Source organism: Alligator sinensis, unplaced genomic scaffold, assembly GCF_000455745.1.
Source record: "Alligator sinensis unplaced genomic scaffold, ASM45574v1 scaffold199_1, whole genome shotgun sequence".
NCBI classification, from domain to species: Eukaryota; Metazoa; Chordata; order Crocodylia; family Alligatoridae; genus Alligator; species Alligator sinensis.
Window position 1 is genome coordinate 1,316,677 of NW_005842008.1, and position 20,324 is coordinate 1,337,000.

At 39.1% G+C, this 20,324-nt stretch overlaps 1 protein-coding gene across 14 annotated transcripts in view; it reads right to left on the reverse strand.

Moving 5' to 3' along the window:
• Positions 1-229: 229 nt before the first annotated feature.
• EVI5 (ecotropic viral integration site 5) overlaps positions 230-20,324 on the reverse strand; it is a 161,732-nt gene continuing 141,637 nt past the window's right edge. For all 14 annotated transcript variants that reach the window (XM_006021827.2, XM_006021826.3, XM_006021832.2 and 11 more), the window contains one exon: positions 230-1,480. In XM_006021827.2, the coding sequence (XP_006021889.1) occupies positions 1,169-1,480 (312 nt within the window). In that variant the 3' untranslated portion in view covers positions 230-1,168. The remainder of the gene's footprint in view (positions 1,481-20,324) is intronic.

Genomic DNA, 20,324 nt, shown 5'->3' on the forward strand with positions numbered 1-20,324 from the left:
CTTTGCGGTTCCTAGATACTCCTGCAATAAGATTTTTGAGAACAACCATATACAATACATTTTTACTGCACTGAGCATTCCTTCATTGGAATTATAGGTAATTTTAAGCCAGGTACAAATACTTCTGATCTTATTTGAACTTTCTAGATTTACGCTGTAAAAGTTATGTATATGCTAACTGATGGCTATATTTTAGAAAATAACCAAACAGTAAGCACTACAACCCTGTTAAATCATGAAAAATTTATTGTAGTTACATATACATGGAGTTAAAATATTCAGTCAATAGTGTTTCTGAACAAGCATTTCAGTTAAACAAGAACCTGTTAGTGTCAGTAGCTAAGCAGAAATTTAACCTACGGTTAGTGTTTTGTCTTTATTTGGTAACTCATTTCTACTATGTATATACAGAATTTATTCTTGTTAGAATGCCAAGACATATTGCAACATTTACATTCCTCATATAAAATGATGTGTAATGTACATTTTCAGCTTGGTGCAGATATATAAATATGTACAAAATAAACATTATTGTAGTTAACATACTTAGACCAGGCTTTGTTTAGCAACACATCAAAAGCAGATGCACATAAAAATTAAGTCAAAATGATTTTAGAAACATTTGTGACCATTAATTTGTTTATAAAATAGTACAGATGAAGGCCTATATTTTGAGTCTTCTGTGAGCCTCCAAAAGTACTGTTTAATTAAAAACAAACAAAACCAAAAAGCACAAGATAATCAGATATAAGCTATGATCAGATGGTTTGCTAACATCCATCTTGATCACAAATGTAAAAAGTACACATTTGTTCAGAGCATAAAATATTGCACAAGAGCAGTTTCTTTTGAAGAAAACATTTTCCATGTTTATGAACTGCAAAATGGTTTTTAAGCATTGAAGAAATTAATATTTGCATTTTCTAAAACAAGGAACATTCAATAATACTGTTAGAACCGTCATCCATCAACTTCCTCCCAGCCTACTCTATGGCAATGGTATGTCAGTAGTAAAGATTTGGCAAAGATAAAAGGCAGATATTAAAATGTATATATACATAATGAGCCAGACAAACTCCAGTAGTAATAACCTAAATTCAACAGCCTGGCATTTCTGACCATTTATCCCTTAAAGATATGAAATCTTAAATGCTAGTCACAGTGATAATCATACAGTGGTAGAGTAGGATTCCATTCTTTTCTGGTTCTTTTCCTTGGGAATAATTTTGTCTGTACTTCCAATACCCAGGACACCCTCTTCAGCATCACTGTCACTGCTGTCTACCACAGTTGCATCCAAAGCCATCTGACCAGTTCTGTGTAATTGAAAGTGGACCCCACTCCTCTGTATGGAGTTAGTTATAAAATCTTCATCAGAAGAATGAAATGACTCATCATCTCCTGTAAAATGGTTGACAATGTGAATCCCATCAAAAGTGGCTTGGTCTGAGAAGACTCTCTGGCCTTTTAGGCATTTGATCTGTTAAAAAACAGAGTTGATATTTAGTTACAGGTTCAGCAATAAAAATAACATGTTTGGGAATAAGTGGTTTTGACATTCTGAAACTGAGTTTCTGAAATTGAGTTCACGTTCAAAACCTAACATCTGAAGTACCAAAAGTCAGACACGTAAACCTTTTGGCTTGTATCTAAACTTTTGGCTTGAGCAGTGTCTTTTGAGGGTCTATTATGGTTTTCTAAACTGCCTTATTCACTACCCGAGAGTTACTACTTTTATTTTCCTCTCACATATTACCTCAGGTTGTTTTTCTACTTAGATGAGAAGTGGGTGGGAAAAAACAAAAAAGTTTCTTTCAGAGAGGAATATGGCCAGTGTTTTATGGAAAAGTCAGTAAACAGCATTCACAAGCAATATATTTACTTACACGCACCTTGAAAGATTAAGCAGGTCACTCCCACTACCCAGCTCAACCTCTGCTGAACCACAGCAGGAAAGTTTAGAACCTACCTTCTTGCTCTGAAACTTCTCTCTCCATATAGCAGAGCAGACTGTATTCTCAAAGAGACATACTTTACAAAACAACAATGGTTGTTGAAATAGGTGAAGCGTTCTTAATATTTTCATTTCAAATGCACCAGTGGAGTGATAAGCAAACTACTACAAGCACATTATCCATTTCAAAAGTAAAAACGAAACAAAGCCAAGCACGTCCAAATCTTAACTTAGCAAAAACTAATCTTAGCTATCGGAAGATGCTCTTGAGGTCAGTTCTTAGAATTTCATGTAGAACAGCTTAGCCACTGAATACGCAGTGTTTGACACCTGCAGAGAGTACCATGCTAAAAAACTCTGAAGATGCAGAAGGGAGTAAAATTGCTCTGCAGAAATAGCCTGAGGCCTTGTGAACTTAGAACACCCTATAGGGAGATACATCATGGTCTCCTTTGCAACACAAAGACCTTGAAAACAGTAATAGGACAAAAAAAATCTTAAGATATTCTAGTAAGAAAAACATAAAATTGTGCTCAACACCCACAAATCCATTTTAGGTTTCAAGGTTCTTGGCATGATATTTACGTTTCTACATGGGCCCCACACCTAAATCCCAAGGTGACAGCACCAGGAGAGCTAATCAGAAGAATCTTTTTCACTTGTTTGCTGGGGGCTGAAGGGGTACCCATATAAGCCCCACAAGACCTTGCAAAGGGCAGGAATGGGACTGAGCTGAGACTGATGATAATTCCAGTTGCTTGAATATCAAAACCAAACCGTGTAAAGGGCATTATGCTACCACATCACTCCATAACCTGCAGAAGTAACCATACTGTGGGGGAGAGCTGTGCTGCACTACCCTCAACCTCAGTTTGAAGGCAGGATTTTACTCTTTCAGTCTGTTACTTTTACATAGACTGTGATTGCTTGTAATGAAGGCCCTTGTAAAGGCAGTTTTAGAGTGATGTTGTAGCCATGATAGTCCAGGAATTATGCGAGAGGCAAGAATTCTTTGATGGGTGATTATCTTTTGTTGGACCAACTGCAGTGCTGGAATCAAGTTAGACAAGCTTTTGAATTCAAGACATTTTTCATCAGGTCTTCATCATTGCAAAAGCAGGCATTCCACCATACAAGTCATTTTAGCAAGGTATTCCTCACTGTGTAAATCAGATCAATAAAGTCTTAAGTTATTTTTACTAATGGAAAATCCCTGAAATCCTATAATATGAACTGCCCAATCACTCACACACCTGTAACTAAGGTATTTCCAAAACTACAGAAGTTTTAATTTTTAAAAGAAACCTTAAAACATTTATTAATGAACACCACAAAAATGGAGCACTGCAAACTAAATGCAACCTGACTCCATTCTTGGTATATAACAAGAAGCCACATGGTTATTCAGTCTGCACTGGTAGACTATCTGTGATTTTTTCCAGTTGCCTTATAAGGCTCGAGTCCAAATGCTAGTTTAGGAAAGCCTGGGCAAGAGTTAAGAAGAAAACCTAGATTTTCCAGCTCCATCTTTACCACAAGAGCATTCTTCCATCTGAAGGAAAATGCTCGTCCTTCAGGGGCATCCCAGCTTAAGGAGAGCACTTTAGTTAGTATGGATGCCATAGCAGTGATCTGCCAGCAACATCCTCCTTTGTGAGGGAGGCCACCATTGGTTAAACCCCAATAGGTCTTTCAAGTGTTGTGGTTGGTTTTCCTGCCCATAAAGGAAACTAACACTTTTAGTCTTTTTTGATCTCACCCTCTCTTCCCCTACCCCCAAAGCCTTCCACCATATTTAAATAAGGCCTGATCATTGCTTAATGAAGCAGTTCTGCAAGGGCTCTGTCCTAATCAGTCTTGGGAAACAAGGCAGACCCATATTCTCTGAGAATTAAAGGGAAAAAGCTCTTAACAGCTTAGTGCCACTGTGGTTTTGTTAACCCTTTAGGAGAACTGAAAATTTGGGTAAAGTTACAGTCACATAATAAAAATATTTAATTTCCATCATTGTCTGCTGGGGTGGCGCAGGCACCATGGTTGACAGACCAGAGGTCACAAGTTTGAAGCCACAGCCGAAGTGCTCATGGTATGGCCCTGTCAGATGAATCTGTAAATTCTGCCAAATACCTTGTCACAAGAAAAAAGAAGGAAAAGACTAGATCTTAGAAATATACCCTCTTACCTGATGCTGACTGCCTCATCAAGACATGCGTGAGGGAAGAGAAATGTAGAGATTTTAGCAAATTCAAAGGTTTTGCATGTTAAATGCAGCAAATGAAGCCCTAACAAGTTTCTAAGACCAACAGTATTTTTAAGATGCCCCCTTTATATGTATATACAATGAAGAAGAATAGATGTCTAAGTAGTGCTAAAAAAACCTGCTGAAAACATCAGCCAAAAAATTTAAGAAGGCGCAATAAAAAGATGATTGTTCAGAAAAAACATTAAGATAAATGTATATTCTTAAGTTACAAATATAAATATTCTAATATTGGTAAGATTTTTGATAGACGCTATACCATTAAAGAACATCTGACCTCTAAGCAGTATTTTCTGTTTCCTTTAAACATTAAAGTAACTAATTCCTGCATTGAAATTATGAAGTTCTAAAATGGTCAGGAACTGTACGTCAAAGGAGAAATAAAAATGTTTGCTAAGCAAGGTTTGTCTAGAAACATTCAAACTGTTTACTATTAACCAAGCACTATAGATTAAACTTCAGATCACTGCATGGATAGTTTTCAGTTGAATAAAGCTGGGTCAGAACAGGAAAAGGAGTATTCATGTAGAACACCAACACTGATTTTAAATATTTTAATCTTAAAACAGGAACAGTCTGAAGCAATCTAAGTCTTTGTTCTTCTGTACCTTGGTAACATTTCCTGGTTATAAAATAGTCATGATTAAAAAGAAAACTGAAACTTCATGCTAGCCATATCCAATTAAAGAAAATCATCATTAACATTTTTTAACTATCTGCCTACATAACCCGATACAAAGCTGCCATCCTTACATCTTCATGAGGCAAAACTATTAGCCAAAAAATTCTGGTAAGCAATTGAAAATCTCAGTAAATTGAGCATAAGAGCTATTAAATTCTGTTGAAATTATGCACAGGTAAAATATTTAATCTGAGAACATAAAACATTTTAAAATTTCTTTCCTGAGAACCTGGAGATTGTCCATGGCACCTAATGAAATGTAAATTCCCTTCCTTACTGGATTCACAACACTTCACATCTACCTAGTGATATTAAGTAAAATACAGTTTAAGATGCTCATAACAACTTAGGCAGAGACAGATGGTTCTTCAGTTGTTGAAAGACAATACTGAAACAGTGCACATTCTTTTTAAAACGCTTGCCTACTTCTTTAATACATCTATTATTTTGGTAAGCATTTGGGTCAGAGGGAATAATGAGCAGTTGGCAAGGAAAATACACTTTTAATTAAAACTTATTGTTGAAGTTCTCCTCAAAGGCAAGTTATAAACACAAACATTTTCACTCTAAGAAACCTTTAACCTTTATCAGCTCAGAACATTAATTTTCTTTCCAGAAGGTTCGGCCAAGGGGTTTCTAGTGTTTCCTTTAAGATGTGAAGGTTACACTTCCACAGCAAGTCACATTCACTGCAAAACCATCACAACTTGAATTCTGCTCCAGTAGACAACAGAAGCAAAATCTAATCCCTACAGACATCATTATTTACATTACACTACGTAAAGACTTTCTTGCTCAGAAACTATTTTTTAGATACACTGTAACAGTATGTATAGATTTCCTTGCACTTTCCTGGAGACCTGATAAAGATTCTATCACAACAGGTTGAAATGCAAGCTGTAATTTTCCTAGCTGTTCGCTGAGCGTTGAGCAGGCATAGAGCAAGAAAAAAAGTGAAGATCTGACATTTATAATTTTTAAAAAAGCAGAAAAGACAGACCTTTGTGGGAAACCCCAATATATGGCTGTAAGAAGTACAACACCATTCTTTACCCTTGTAGCTCACGTTAAGAAACCAAATAAGAACCTTCCTCCCTCACCTCATTTAACTTAACATGCATTATAACCTGCAGCTTTAGTATTTTTTTTTGTTTCCTGGCATATGCGTGGGCTCTAGTAATGGGCTGCCTATAGCAGTCACTATTTAGAACAGTTCTGTAGGTTTTTCAGCAGGGCAGACTGCAGTATAGAGTGTAAGATTCTAAATAATCACGTTATCTAATTAAGAGTAGAGTCTCTAAGAGTGGCTAATAAAGCAAAGCAGGCAAAAGTGGAAGCTGCAGCTTTGACAATCTGAAACATGGGGAAAATAGATTAAAGACACAGGAAATGCCTTGATCGGGCACACAAACACTGTGCAGCAGCACACTCTCAAAACTTCTGTTTTTAAGTTTTGTTTTCTTTCGTTAGTCATGAGTAGTCTAGCATTCAGTACTTCTATAAAAACTAAGGTATAAATGACCTGTGGTGTGCATTTCAGCATTGAACTGCATTTATTTGTTTTAAACTTTGTTCCCAGAAGGTGATTCAGGCAGTTCCATCAAGTAAAAAAAGTTCTTTGGCTCCACCTGTACTGATGTTTCTTTAAATAACATAGCAAAAACATCTGAACATCAGTCCAGCTCAACTGTCTGGCTGGTCAGCATAGCCGAAGCCAAGTCAGGTCGTCTGAGCCATATTTAAAGACTACATTGAGGCCCAAGTTGATACATTTGAATATTTAATTGGGTCCAGCATGCTTGAAACGGGAACACAGCAACATCTACAATGGAGACATTCAGTGACATGCATTTCTAAAAACAATTTGAACATTTATTTTAACAGATACAAAGTAAATAGAACTGTTTAAATTAATAACCCCTGCTCTTGTATAAGTGGGAAGTACAGGCAGCTACAGAAGCCATATTTGCCTTCCAGTAAGATAACATATTCTAGTTTAGGGTTTGATAGTACCTCCAAGCACCTTCTACATAAATACCAGTTTGGCAGTACAAATTCCTGGAGTAGGGGGGTTGATTTGGTGGATTTTTTTGGACAAAGAATGAAAGGACAGATAGAAAAGCACTGGTATTGTATTTTCATTATGGGTGAAAGTTCTCGAAGAGAAAGACATTTCCTAATGGTGCTTTCCCATAGGATTTGTCCCATAAGTAGATCCCTTGGAGTGAGTTTTTTCCCAATGCTCTCATTTCACACTAAATTTTGTAATAGGCATTGGCTCAGCAGTTTACAGACTGAATTTCAGTTTTCAGTATAGCAGAGGTTTGATCCAATAATTAGTTTTGACAATTAAACACAACCTCAAACAGGCAATAGAAGCCGTCCAGAACCCAGTACAACACCTGAACAAGGATTAGATGCTATCAGAGCCCAAACCATGGAGATAGTAGATGGCTGTGTTTTTGTATTATATAGTACCCATGCATCATTCCCAATTTCATATCAATATAACTGGCTTTCTTTAAAAAAAATTGCCAAGATTTTCTGGATTTGATAATACCAGTTTAGCTGTAAACAGTGGGAGTGAAAAGGGCAACAGTGATAATGTAACTACAACACTGATGAATTGTGAAGATAAAGAATTAACGTCTTAGAATCCATGATTGTCAATATGATAACCATTGCTAACTGCTAAAGGATGAGATCTAAAAACACTTCTCTTTTCTAAACTATTAACAGTTTGAAACTCATGTAAAATGGGTAATGTGCTGGCATACATATACATACATACATACATACATGTATATATACACACTAATCCAAAATGAACTTTGATGACCGTATCACTAGACAGAGTTCAAACCATAGCAATGTGTCATAAATGAGCAGCAAAACAGTAACAATAAGTTTCCAAGACTGAGTCATTTCAGGCTTATTTTTATAGCACATATTTAGTACATCTGGCCTTTGCATTTTATATTCTCAACTTCTGTAAGACAGATTCAGTCTCAGTAACAGTACTTTACAGTGGCTCTAAAAATGCTAGCAAATGTAAATTAAAATTATGCCAAATATATGTAGATGTTATACATTATGAGCTCATCCCCAGTTGTCCAGTTCTGTATTTCAGATTGCTCTGCATTTGGTTTTACATTTCTGAATAGGAGGTTTGGGGGGTTTTTTTAATTTTGTAGAAAGTGGTTTTACAGCTTTATCAGTTAAAGGGCTGAAGAGCCAAAAGGAAACAAGATGCTAAATGTATGCTGCATATCAGCTTTACCAAAGACTAGGCTGCTGTATTGTAAACGTGACAAAGATTAAAACTAGTGACAAATGTTCAGACCAGAAGGTTTCCAGTGAATCAGAACAGGAAACCAATAAAGCGATCAATGGGAGGTCATGACTTCTTGATCACTGCAGTATATATAAATGGTTGAAAACTTTGGTTTCGATCTGCTGCCATGTAATCACATTAAGCTTTAAAATCCTATAGCAAATGTGTGATTGAGGAAAATACCTTAATAAGGAGCTGAAACAGTTTACAAAAGAAACATGTATTAGAAAATTACAAACAAGATCAATCTAGGAACATTTTTAAAACCTGATTAATTCATTTGGATAAAATTCAACATTATTTTTAAAAATGTTTTAAACTGACCTAGACTTGGGAAGGTGCTATAAATACCTAGTTGGTAGGCAGAAGGAAAGTTCCCAGAAACTCTTCATACTAGAGGTTCTAATGAAAGTGTTTATTTGGAGTGAGGAAATGGCAACAAAAGTATTTTAAAACAGCATTATGATCACACTGAAAGGACTGCAATTGTCCAGGAGTCTTCAGGGAGCTACCTCAACATCTCCCTTTTTTTCTCCCCAGAGTAGGTACCTATAAATAAAAAAAATTACTGAAACCTCAAGCATTAATCAGAGGGTACTGGTTAGTACAGAGACTGCAAATGTACCTGTTATGGGCAATGGATGCTGCAGTTACAGGAAGCGATCACTTCACTTTTTTACCGTGTCCTTTTAAAGCAAGAGTTGTCACAGCATTTTTAAGTGGAATGGGAAACTGTTTTTTTGCTTCCCATCTCAGAAAAGAATTCTCTCTGTCATGATTGCACCAGTAGAACCAGGGCCAGTCGAAGGATTTTAGGAGACATAATGAGAGGAACTGTCAATCTTCCTTCATGTAGGAGTATTGTATATTATCAGTTGGTCTGGAGTCTCCTCCTCCCCAGCTCACTGCTGAAGTGGAACCCAGCTGGGAAGCTGTGCGCAGCTGTTAATATCCGAAATATGCTTTGCAAAGGACAACTGCTCAATTTGGCTGAGGGTACTAGGTTTCCAGTCACTGGGAAGTTGTGGTGAATTTTCAATCCCTAATTACCACCTCAACCCCTGAGAGAGTGGAAAACACTTTAAACATCACATATACACAGACGGAAGTAGCCCTATGGAAAGATTAGGCAATTTGACAAAAGCCCTGAGAAGGGCTACAATTAACACAGGATTCACTCATACTCAGTTCACAAAACCATGTTGCTTCAATGCTGTTGAGTTACTCCTACCTGTGGTCAAAGTTCACACTTGTTACTCATAGGGGATAACAACTGTAAACAACAAATTAGAAAAGATTTTACATGCCTTCAGAGAAGCAACAGCTCAAATCAAACTGCTCCCCACCTGAACCACTGGACCTCCTGCAAAAATCAAATGACTGGGGGCCATGGTTTCTAGGGCTGTGCGAAGCTTTGGTCCCTGATTCAATTCGGCAGAGATTAGGCCTGATTTGGTGGCCAAATCTCCGAATCCAAATCGAATCAGAGGATCCTTTTCTCTCTCCAAATCGAATTGGAACCCTCCAAATCAATTTCGAGAGATTTGGAAGGATTCGACGATTCAGACATAGACGTAGCTTTAAATGTTTTTTCTACATACCTCTAGGTAGCAGGCAGCTCTAGCTACTAGGTGGCTCTGTGGCACAATGGATAGCGCACTGGATTTCTAGAGAGTGAAAGGATTCAAAGGATCCAGGTTTAAGTCCCAGCGGTGTCACACTTTTCTCTTGCTAGGGTCACTTGATCCCAGGTGACTTCATGCCTATGGTGGGGGGGGCAGAGGGCTGGACATGATGATCTCATGAGGTCCCTTCCAGCCCCTAATGTCTATGAAATCTATGGATGCTGGGGTGCATGGAGTGTCCCACAGGAGCATGGGGGGCACCCCAGTGCACTCAGCAGCAGACCTGGAAGAGGACCAGAAGCACTTCTGGTCCATTTCTGGGTTCGCCACAGAGCACGTGGAGGGCCCACCCGCACTCCTGTGGGACACTCCATGTGCTCCAGCATCACAGCATTCAGAAGCCACGCTGGTACCTCGAGGTATGTAGAAAAAACATTTAAAGCTGTGTCTATGTCCGAATCACTGATTCTCAAAATCAGCATCAAATCTTCAGATTCAGATTTCGTCGAATTGAATCAGGGACAGTGATGAGAATCAACTAATGGAATACTGTCCCCGATTCGGGTCGAATCTGAATTCAAATCGAATAGGGCCTGCTTCGCACACCCCTAATTGTTTCGATGGACAAAAGGCTCATCTGGTATTTCTGTAAAATAGAAGACATGATTTGCGGTATTCAAAAAGGTATTAAGTAATTTTCAGCTAATTAACAATCCACAGATTATAGTGGTTTATGGCCTTAAAATCTTAACTGGATCTTTTTGCATTTGTTATTGGAAAGAAAGCTGTGTTCTTTGCATTTATCCATCTCAGTTCTATGTACAAGGAGACAAGGCAGGAAAGCTATGGACTCAAATCCCACGTAGGCTTAGGCCTCAATATCCTTACCACTACAGATGGTATTCTTCACTATTTCCATCATACTGAGAATATGTAGGAAGTGAGCCCTACCATAACCACAGCAGTGAGGCCAGTGATGGAATATGAGCAGTAGTTCAGAATAAGGAGAGATTTGAAATCTGTATGTTTTGCCTTTCAGCTACAGGGAGGGGAACTGCAGGCCAGGTTATAGCTTTATTAAATCACTATTTGGAGCCTTCAAGAATCTTTGAGGACACCAGTCCAAAAAAGGAACAGCAAAGAGTTAATTCTTGATGTGTAACAAATCCAAAAAGTTACTTCTGTATTTATAAATCAGCTAATAAAGCAATAGAAGTAGGAAAGAATTTGCCTTGTAAATTCAAGTATAAAAATTTCACTCAAATTGGCTATGGGTAAGGCTGCTTAGATTCTTAATTGAAGGACATTTTAAAACTTCAGTGTTTGTACTGTGCATAACAAAAACCTGAACTTGCAGACTGTTAGCCTGAGTAAAACAGAGCAAACTCAAACTATAGTATAATTTAAATTTGACATGTGTTAAGAACATTTAACTAATACCGTAAATAAAATGCCAGTGGCTGTGCACATACAAAAAATGTAATGAAAACTTTCCATTAGGTTCTGTCTGACAGTAAAATTAAGTAGAAACAGTGGAGCAGCTTCTGGAAGCACACCCTGCTACTGTCTATACTTCTCTGTTTTATGACTGAAAAGATTTTGGTATTGCTAGTTGTTAATTGGAAAGCCATACAAGAAACATTAAAGAAAGACTATTTATGAAAAGCAACATTTTCCAAGAATGTTACAAAGAAATGAAACTCACTTGTTAGCTACGGCATCCATATATCTAATTCATTTTACTGGAGTTGTATACAGAACATACAGCTTTAGAAAAGTAATGAAGAAACTCATGTTAAATGAACAAGATCATTTTTGAAGCACCGCGCAAGCCAAAAAGGGTTTATCCTATTTAACATTCTAGAGCATTTAGTCAGAATTCCTCAAGGTGCATCTTTACGCATTCAATAGACAGGTTCTTGATAAATCGGTCAGTATTTACCCCATTTGAATTTTTTGGTTCTGAATTACATAGGCAGTGCTGCAGTTCCTTTTCTGTGTGTCTATATCATACCTTCTATTACCAGAAAAAATGCTGTATGCAGAAGAATTTAGATGCTGACTTGCCAAGACAGTCTGAATAATGTATGGGTACAATAAGGACTGGTTCACTCCCTTTCCAGACAGGCATATTCTGCAGCTTTGCAGCTGTGGATTGCACCTTCATTTCACTTAAAAATGGGAATTTCTAAAGACAGACCTACAGCCAACATTTTCATTTGATTTACTATTAAATGCAACTAGACATTACTGACAGTGAAATATTAGTATTATTAGAAATAATATAAAGGAAACTGACACTATCAGTCTTTTTTGATCTCACTCTCCCCCCCTGCACCCAAAGCCTTCTACCACATTGAAATAAGGCCTGATAGTTGCTTAATGATACCAAGTAAATTCTCACCTTATCTGTGAGAGGTAGCTAGACATGTTAGCTTGAAGTCAGGCAGAAGGCAGGGTAAAGATGCACTTTACAAACTAACTAAATCAGAAAGCTGGTGCATCTCTGAATTGTTAGTCTATAACAGGGGTCAGCACCGTTTTTGGGCCGAGTGCCAAAAAACCCTGCAACCTGGACTTGGAAGATGTTGGTGTGCCAAGGCAAACAGGGTAACCATGAGGGCCCCAATCTTTGTTGTGGCAGCGTAGCCCTACCATGCTCCTTGAGGTACACATGCAGCCACTGCTGGCCATGGAGCTGGGCCAGGGCTCTGGACACTGGTGCTCCGGTTGTAGCCTCCCTACTGTATCTGGCTCGGGTCCCAGGCACTTGCTGCCTGCCATGGAGCATGGGCTGCTCATAGCAGGGCTTGCAACCTCCCTGCCACCTGCTGCAAGCAGCCTGGGCTCCATGGCTGGTGGCAGCTGCCTGGAGCCCAGGCTGGTTGTAGTGTGCCAAGGAAAATGGCCTTACATGCCATGCTTTGGCGCACATGCCAGGGGTTGCCCACCCCTGGCTTATAAGGTGCATCTCAACTCTGCCTTCCATCACCTTTGTGTGTCATTTTCACTGAGGTAAATAGGATTTCAATATGGTGTTCCAGGCTTTCTGCAAACTCAGGATGACAATATTGCATACATTACACTGCTCATATTTCTTCATCCAGAAAGAACAAAAAAACTTTTCTGTAAAGAAAACCTGGGCTCTAGAGCACAGATTGACAACCTACTGCCTATGGACTGGATGTGGCCAGTGAAGTGCTTGGATTCGGCTTGCAGTGGCATGGGAAGGGGTGGTCGAAATCAGTTGCACACAGCTCAATCAGGTACATCCCCTCCTCTCCACCCACATTGTGCCAATGATCCTCTCTACAGACTTACAAGGTTAAGTCAAAGTAGTCAGTTAGTGAAATCAAGTATTCTAAGGAAGGCAATTTTATTAAGGGCAGAAAGCTAAGTTAGAACTAATGACATGGTTTTACATTTTTTTTTTTTTTTTAGCTACAATGAGTTGTTAAGAACCATAGGCATCTTCCACCCTTGTAACCACCTTTATTAATATCTAATCTGTGTAACATCAAGGACACACCAAAATACAGGACACAATCACCAAAGAATAAACTTTTTAAATGTGTAAAGTATATTTAACTATGCTGGGTAGACAAAACTGCTACGTTAGATTGGATGCTTGCAAACCACATGACCTCACGAATGCTATCTTATCACATCACAGGTTCCTCAGACTGACCACAACCACTTAAATCAGACTCTACCAGCATAAAGGCTCTGCATCTTTGACACGTACTAGTAAAGGAACTACGTTTTTAGCTGTCCAGTAGCTTTGCAAGAGCTTTGCTTGTGGGGAGGGCAAATCTGATGGTCTCTTGTCCAACTGTGCTTGCAAGATATGGTACAAGAAAAAGCACATGATTTATTGCACTATAAACTTCAACCACAAGCGAAATGCTTACGCTTTGTAAATCTGAGGGCTAACATATTTCCTTTCAAGTGACAGCATTTGTTATCAAGCAGAAAAACATTTAAACACAGCCACTTATTTTGAAAGCATTTCTGTTAAGTAAGCAAAAATTAAAAGTAAAACAGTGAACAAATTATATTTAGGTGAATAATGTAAATCGATCTTTTACTCAATCCTGTGTAGAAATATTACTTAGAATCCTATGAGTTAATAGAATAAATTTAACCAGTTGAACAATTTTAGTTTTATAATAATGTGTGCAATTTAAAACTGATTGAAAAATTCTTCCATGAAAGCATGAACCTGAACAGTATTACTGCAAGTTAAGAGGGGTTGATAATGACAGCCAAAGTGAGAACACTGCAACCAACAAGTGACATGCATAGAAGACTGATAAAGCAAACACCTAGTGGACATGTCCCACAGTACTGGCATGAAACAAGCATAAATCCTATACAGCACAAAGGCAAATAGTACACCCAAAACCACCGTTTATGTTTCCTAAAACTTCAATAGAAAGGGAGAACTAATCAACAAGAGACCACGCAGGCTGAAAATAATTTTTTAGCTGTAAGTAGATCACAGAGAAAACATTTGGGGGCTATCTTTTTAGAACTGCTATTCTCTCCATGTTTGTTGTGATACAAATTACTTGGGTGGGGTTTTGTTCCAAAGATACCTAAATATTACTGATAAACCCAATCCCATCCCAACTTCAGATGCGCAGCGTCTGCTCTATCTGAAGAAAAGGAAATAGATGGCAAACGTGGTATGGATGGGAATCTTATTTACAATACGTTGGAGTTGCTAGATTCTACTTTTCCAAACAAAAATTATACTAAGTTTCACAAAAAATGCAATAAATAGCCTTAAAGAAATCTAAAGGAAACATGGCTACACCTATGCAGTGTAGAGTTGCCCACGTTAGCTAACCTGGGTACCAGTAGCAGTGTAGATGTTGTAGCATGTAGCTTAGTACAGACTAACTTATCCTTTTTCTTTACATGGTCAACAGGTGTTTCAGATAAGAGATTATTGATTCTAACAAACAATCAATTATTCTGTAATGAAGCCTGTGCATTAAAACTGGGAATATTACTTTCCTCTTAGTGAGCTACTGTACTTATGTCTGTCTTGTACACATATTGGCATAAGCATAATGGTCATGGAGGAATAGTGGTCAAGGATTATAAACAGAAGTCTAACTAGGCAATCACATACATATTTAGGCACCCAAGCAAAGCTCATTTTTCCAAGAGAACTATGAACCCACCAGCCACCCTGGCCTCAAAGGTTTAAAATTATCTTAAAATTTTCCTTTCATAAGGCTATTTGACACTTATAACATTGGGTTATATTTTTAATGAGAAGGTAGATAACTCTTACTCCCACTATTATTTATTTAGATTCATAAAGTTTAAGGCCAGAAAGGTCCATCTGGTCTTCTATGTATCACAGGTCATTACATTTTACTGATTTATCCCTGTGCTGAGCCCATAGGCCACGTTCAAATGAGCCATCTGCAGCGCCACACACTGCATGTGCAGGTGTTCCCCTGTGCCTTAAAAAAGTGGGCCAATGCACATGGCAGCAGGATATGCCACCCAAAACTGAAGCCTGGCCTGCCAGAACCAGGCTCTGGCTGCCAGCCAGGCAAGTTCCCAGCTGCAGGAGTGCCACGGCTGCACCTCCAAGGCAAGTCTGCTGGGGCCAGCACAGTTGCTGGCCCCAGCCTCCCCTGCCCCACATGGGGTAACCTGCCACGTGCCAGGCATTCCCTGGGGACAAGCAGCAGCAGCACAAGGTGTCCGCAGGGAAACAAACATTTATGCTCGCGGGGATGCAGCCATAGAGTTTATCCTTTACATTGACCTTCACAGTTTAATTTCCTTTGTTGCTTCTTTGGCCATCTGTCTAGATTTTCATTCTTGAAATTAACAAGTTACAAAATGTCCTCTTACCCATAGCTTTAGCTACATCTCAGATTACTCCTCTGGTCATATCTTATGCATTATTTATCCCCCGAGTAATTACTTAAAGCCTCTTGACTTTTATTTACAAACAGAATCTTTTAAAAGCATGGTATTCAATCTCCAACTTTTATGTCTGTTTTCATTAAGCCAATCTTAAAGTGTTAGCTGAACAGGAACATGATCTAAACAAAAGATAATACCTATATCAGAATCTGTCACTGGCTGCATTAGGTTCTTAGAACATAGTATCAGATCAATTCTATGATATATCATATGTGAGTGGGAGTGGAAAGAATAATGAACTGAGTGGCCACTAGTTATTTGAAAGAACCAAGTTTCTTATGTGTTGAAAATAGGAAATAGCTCTTTTTTTAAACCATTTTTATCTACTTTATCTACATAAAGATTTAGGATACAGTTAACTTCCCTCTAAATAAATTTCACCAAAACATTTTCTAAGATAGCACTGAAATGGTTTTAGGGTAATGTTCCTATTAGCCATCTTATTACCTTTTTCTACGATACTCTACATAAATACTGACAAGGTCGTAGGTTTGATCCCTGTATGGGACACAACACCTTTCTTGCCTCAAGCAGGGAGTTAGACTAGAAGACCTCTTGAGGTCCCTTCTGCCCTACTTCTCTATGGTTTCTATAAAACAGATTGCTAAAAAGTACACATCTTTAATAATTTCAAACGGAATGGAAACCATGCACTGAGATTTCCATTTTCATTAGAACATAGGAAACATGTTCAAGACTCAAGACCTAAAAAGCCAGCTTCCATCCTTACTACTTCTCTAATATTTTGGAATCGTCCAATTTGTGAAAGCACAACATTAAAGTACTCCTTGAATGAAAATAAATCTATTTTGGGCCTTGATAGCTTGTCTAATGCTGCAATAGTGAACAAAGTAAAGAACTAAGCAGTTGACCATATATTCTAAAGACAATCACTGTGGTCATGTTGTTTGCGATAGTTAAAACAAATCTGAAAACAGGAATAAAGGGCATGAAGAAAAAAAGGCAGCACAATTCAGAACCATTTACCTTGCTTCAACTGGCATTCCTTATAAATTAAGCGATGTTTGTTAAACTTTGCTGTTAGCTCAATTGAGTTCTTCATTTATTCATCATTTATGTTCCCTCAAGTGCCAAGGTATGTAGGACAGAAAATACCAGAAGCTTCTAAAGTATCTTGGTCCTTCCAATTTTAAGATAAAGGCATTTATAAACATGCAACTACCCTGAACTCTTAGAAAACACACAAGGATCTACAAAGTCTTCCAAACAGAAATCACTCTTAACTTAGGAACTGAAAGATTCAAAATTGCCACAAAAAAACTATTACTATTGTTATCAATAATACTTAAGTGGACAGCAACAGCTATTTATGTAGACTAAAGATGTTAAGTGATTTCTGTCTGCAAGAAAACACAATCTGCATTTAAACTATTTTATTGGGGAAGTAAACCCTTAAAAATTGTAAGTAACCAAGGACTATTTTTACAAAAGATGCAAGAACTCTTTTGTATAAATTTCACTGTTAGACTGTTCTCCAGTTGGAGGTCCAGAAGTTGTTCTTAACTACCAGCCTAGAGAAATACTCTGTTTAAAAAATTAAATCTTTAAACAGATTTTTCAACAGTCATGCTCACCGTCCTCAGTGATAATGTATAAAATTGCTAGCTGCCATGACTGAAATCCTGGAGTCAGAAACTTAAGCTTCAAAGGTGGACTGAGAGTCTCTTGTTTATCGCATTACGTCTTGTAAATTAAAATTTGTATCATACATACATAAAAACGGTGCAACTGCAGACAAGAGCTTCAGAGTAGTGCCTTAAGAGCAAGAACTCACTGTCTGGTGTTTGATGGAATCATCAGCTGTTACATTTCTTGAACTTGGGGTTTTAATAAAACAGATCCTTATATAACTACAGTGACAATTTACTTGCAACTGTTTCAAAAAGAGCTACTACTCCAGGGGTGGGCAAAATGTGGCCCGGGGGCCAGATGTGGCCTGCCAGGCCATTCTATCTGGCCTGCGGGGCCCCTAAAAAGTTTAGAAAATTAATATTAATCTGCCATGGGCTGCTTGTCACGCGGCCCTCGATGGCTTGCCAAAACTCAGCAAGCGGCCCTCTGCCCAAAATAATTGCCTGCCCCTGTCTACTCAAACATGCAGCACAATCCTATTATTCTTACCATGTATCCTTCTAAATCTATGCATTTTTGCATAATGTTCCAAAATACTATGAAAGCCAACTACACTGTGCAGGCCAGGCAAGGCCAGCCTGCACCACGTATAGCACAAGCAGCTTCTGTTTGAAGCACATGGCAGATTGAAGAAGGGACAGGCAGCATAGTGACAAATAGGGCAAGGAGCAGAAAGCTTAGGAGCAGAAAGCTTAGCAGCCAATCAGGCAGTGAAAGGGGATCAGAGTGGCACTTGGGGAGGGTGTAGGGCTAAATCTGTGGCATGCCTGCCAGAAAGGTTCCCTCACTGGTGTGGGCCAACCCCTGTATTGGGAAAGGCACTGAACTTCTGGCACTGTGCATCCTTGGATGTAATACAACTTATTATCCCCACAAAGCCAGCTCACTGTGGTAGATAGACTATTAAACCTTCTCAGGAAGGTACCTGCTCTTAGAGGACAAGGTAAGGCAGAGTCTAATATGTGGGCATGAAAACTGCAGAGAGAATAAACTGACACATTTGAGATGCTGCACCAATATAAATAAATAGTATAAAAATGCAATTAGGTAAATAAAATGTTGTGTTTTCTACTGTGTGAATGATTGCTGTTTTGCCATTTAATTAAAAATGATTTGTGCCACTGAAACAGCTAAAAAAATATTACAAAAAAATGTATATTAAACACAATTTCACATGCACAACAAATTCCAATTAAGTAATTCAGCCCTAAATCACAAAATCTGAGACTAAAAACCACTATTCTTAAATTTGCTTCGGTCTCCAAAGGTATCTTGTGGTCTTTGCGGGTAAGCATGTCAATTCTAATCTTTTGTTTCACTCCTGTAATCTAGGTGGCATAAGCCTTGCAACATACAGCAGGAAGTGCAGACAGCTGCTGTGTAATATGTACAAAAAGACTAAATGTACAAAGAGCAGTGCATAAAACTGAACCAAAATGTAGGCAGTTTATAAATAATTTAAATCCACTCAGTGTGAATAAAAAGTGCAGAGGCGGTAAAAAACAGATTCCATGAAATTGCTACTGTAGTTGGAGTATGTGATTATACATTAGGCTGGATAGTTTAAATTTCTAAGATGCTTAGTTTGCCTGTAATGCAGCTTTACTCAGTTCAAGCCCAACCCTTCCATGCATCTTTTTAATAGATTACCTTTTACTAAAGGTGGCAGGAAGTTATCAGGATATCTACTTGAAGGTAAAAAAACGTGTGGCAAAAGTTGCACTCACACTGTATGCTTAGAATCATGGTCCCCAGTAAATTTATTGCCACTCGGGCTAAGCACAGACATTTGGGGGAGAAGGGGGGAAGGTAAACCTGTTCAAAATGGCAGCCTGATACCAGGTAAGTCGGGATGGGGGGCTAGCAGAGCAGTTGTGGGGCAAGCAGGCTGGGGGGGGGAGCAGGTGTGACCCATACAGTGTTGCTGGGATCTGGGAGGGTCTGGTGGGATCAGAGGATCTTGCAGGATCCAGTGGGGTTTGGGGGGGACCACTGGCTATTTTTAGGCCCCGACCCTCCTAGTGAACTTACAACTCCATCCCTCCCACCCCTCTCCCCACCAGGACTTACTTGCTCAGCTCTGGCAGTGGCGAACACTGATAAAAGCAGCTTCACCCGGAGCGGCCTGTGGGACGGAGGCTGGGAAGGACTGGCTAGTAGCGGTGGGCAAGGGGCCAGGAGACCAGGGAGCAAAAAACAGCCTAATGCAAGGGGTGGGGGGTGAAATGCACAGCCTTGGGGCTTGGTTTTCCCAGGCCTGGGGCTGCGCAGGGAAAGCGCACAGTAATTCCATGCACTGGTTTAACCTAAATCAAGTAAGTTTGATGCTACATGGATCCAGGTTTATCTTAAACCATGTTTCACAATTTTTAAACTGGTTTGTGCACATGTAACTTCTGTACAGCTACAGGCTTAGATTGATTTCTGGTTGCTGAGATCAGGTCCATAAACGTAAGGCCGGCACTGGGACAAGCTAAATTTAAATTGGGCGGCCATTTTGAACCTGATTTAACCTCCCCAAATGTCTGTATTTAGCCTCAAAGGGCGTGTGTAGACAAAACAGGGGTCCTAAATTGAAGCAGTGGGTTTTAAAAAACACTGCTTCAATTTAGGGCTGATTAAACCCCCGTGTTGTGCACACACCCCACTGACTTACCTGCCTCTCTGGCAGAGCGGGGAGAGCGAGCTACTGGTGGGAAAAGTGGGTCCTGGGCTGCAGGGAAGGGCTGGTGCTTCCCTCTGTGGCAGCTGTGGCCCCCCACACATGGCACCGCCTGCAGGTACCTGGCTTGGGCAGTCCTGGGGGCCATCGCAGCCATGGAAGGAAGCACCGGGCCCCTGCACACCTTAGGCAGGCCAGC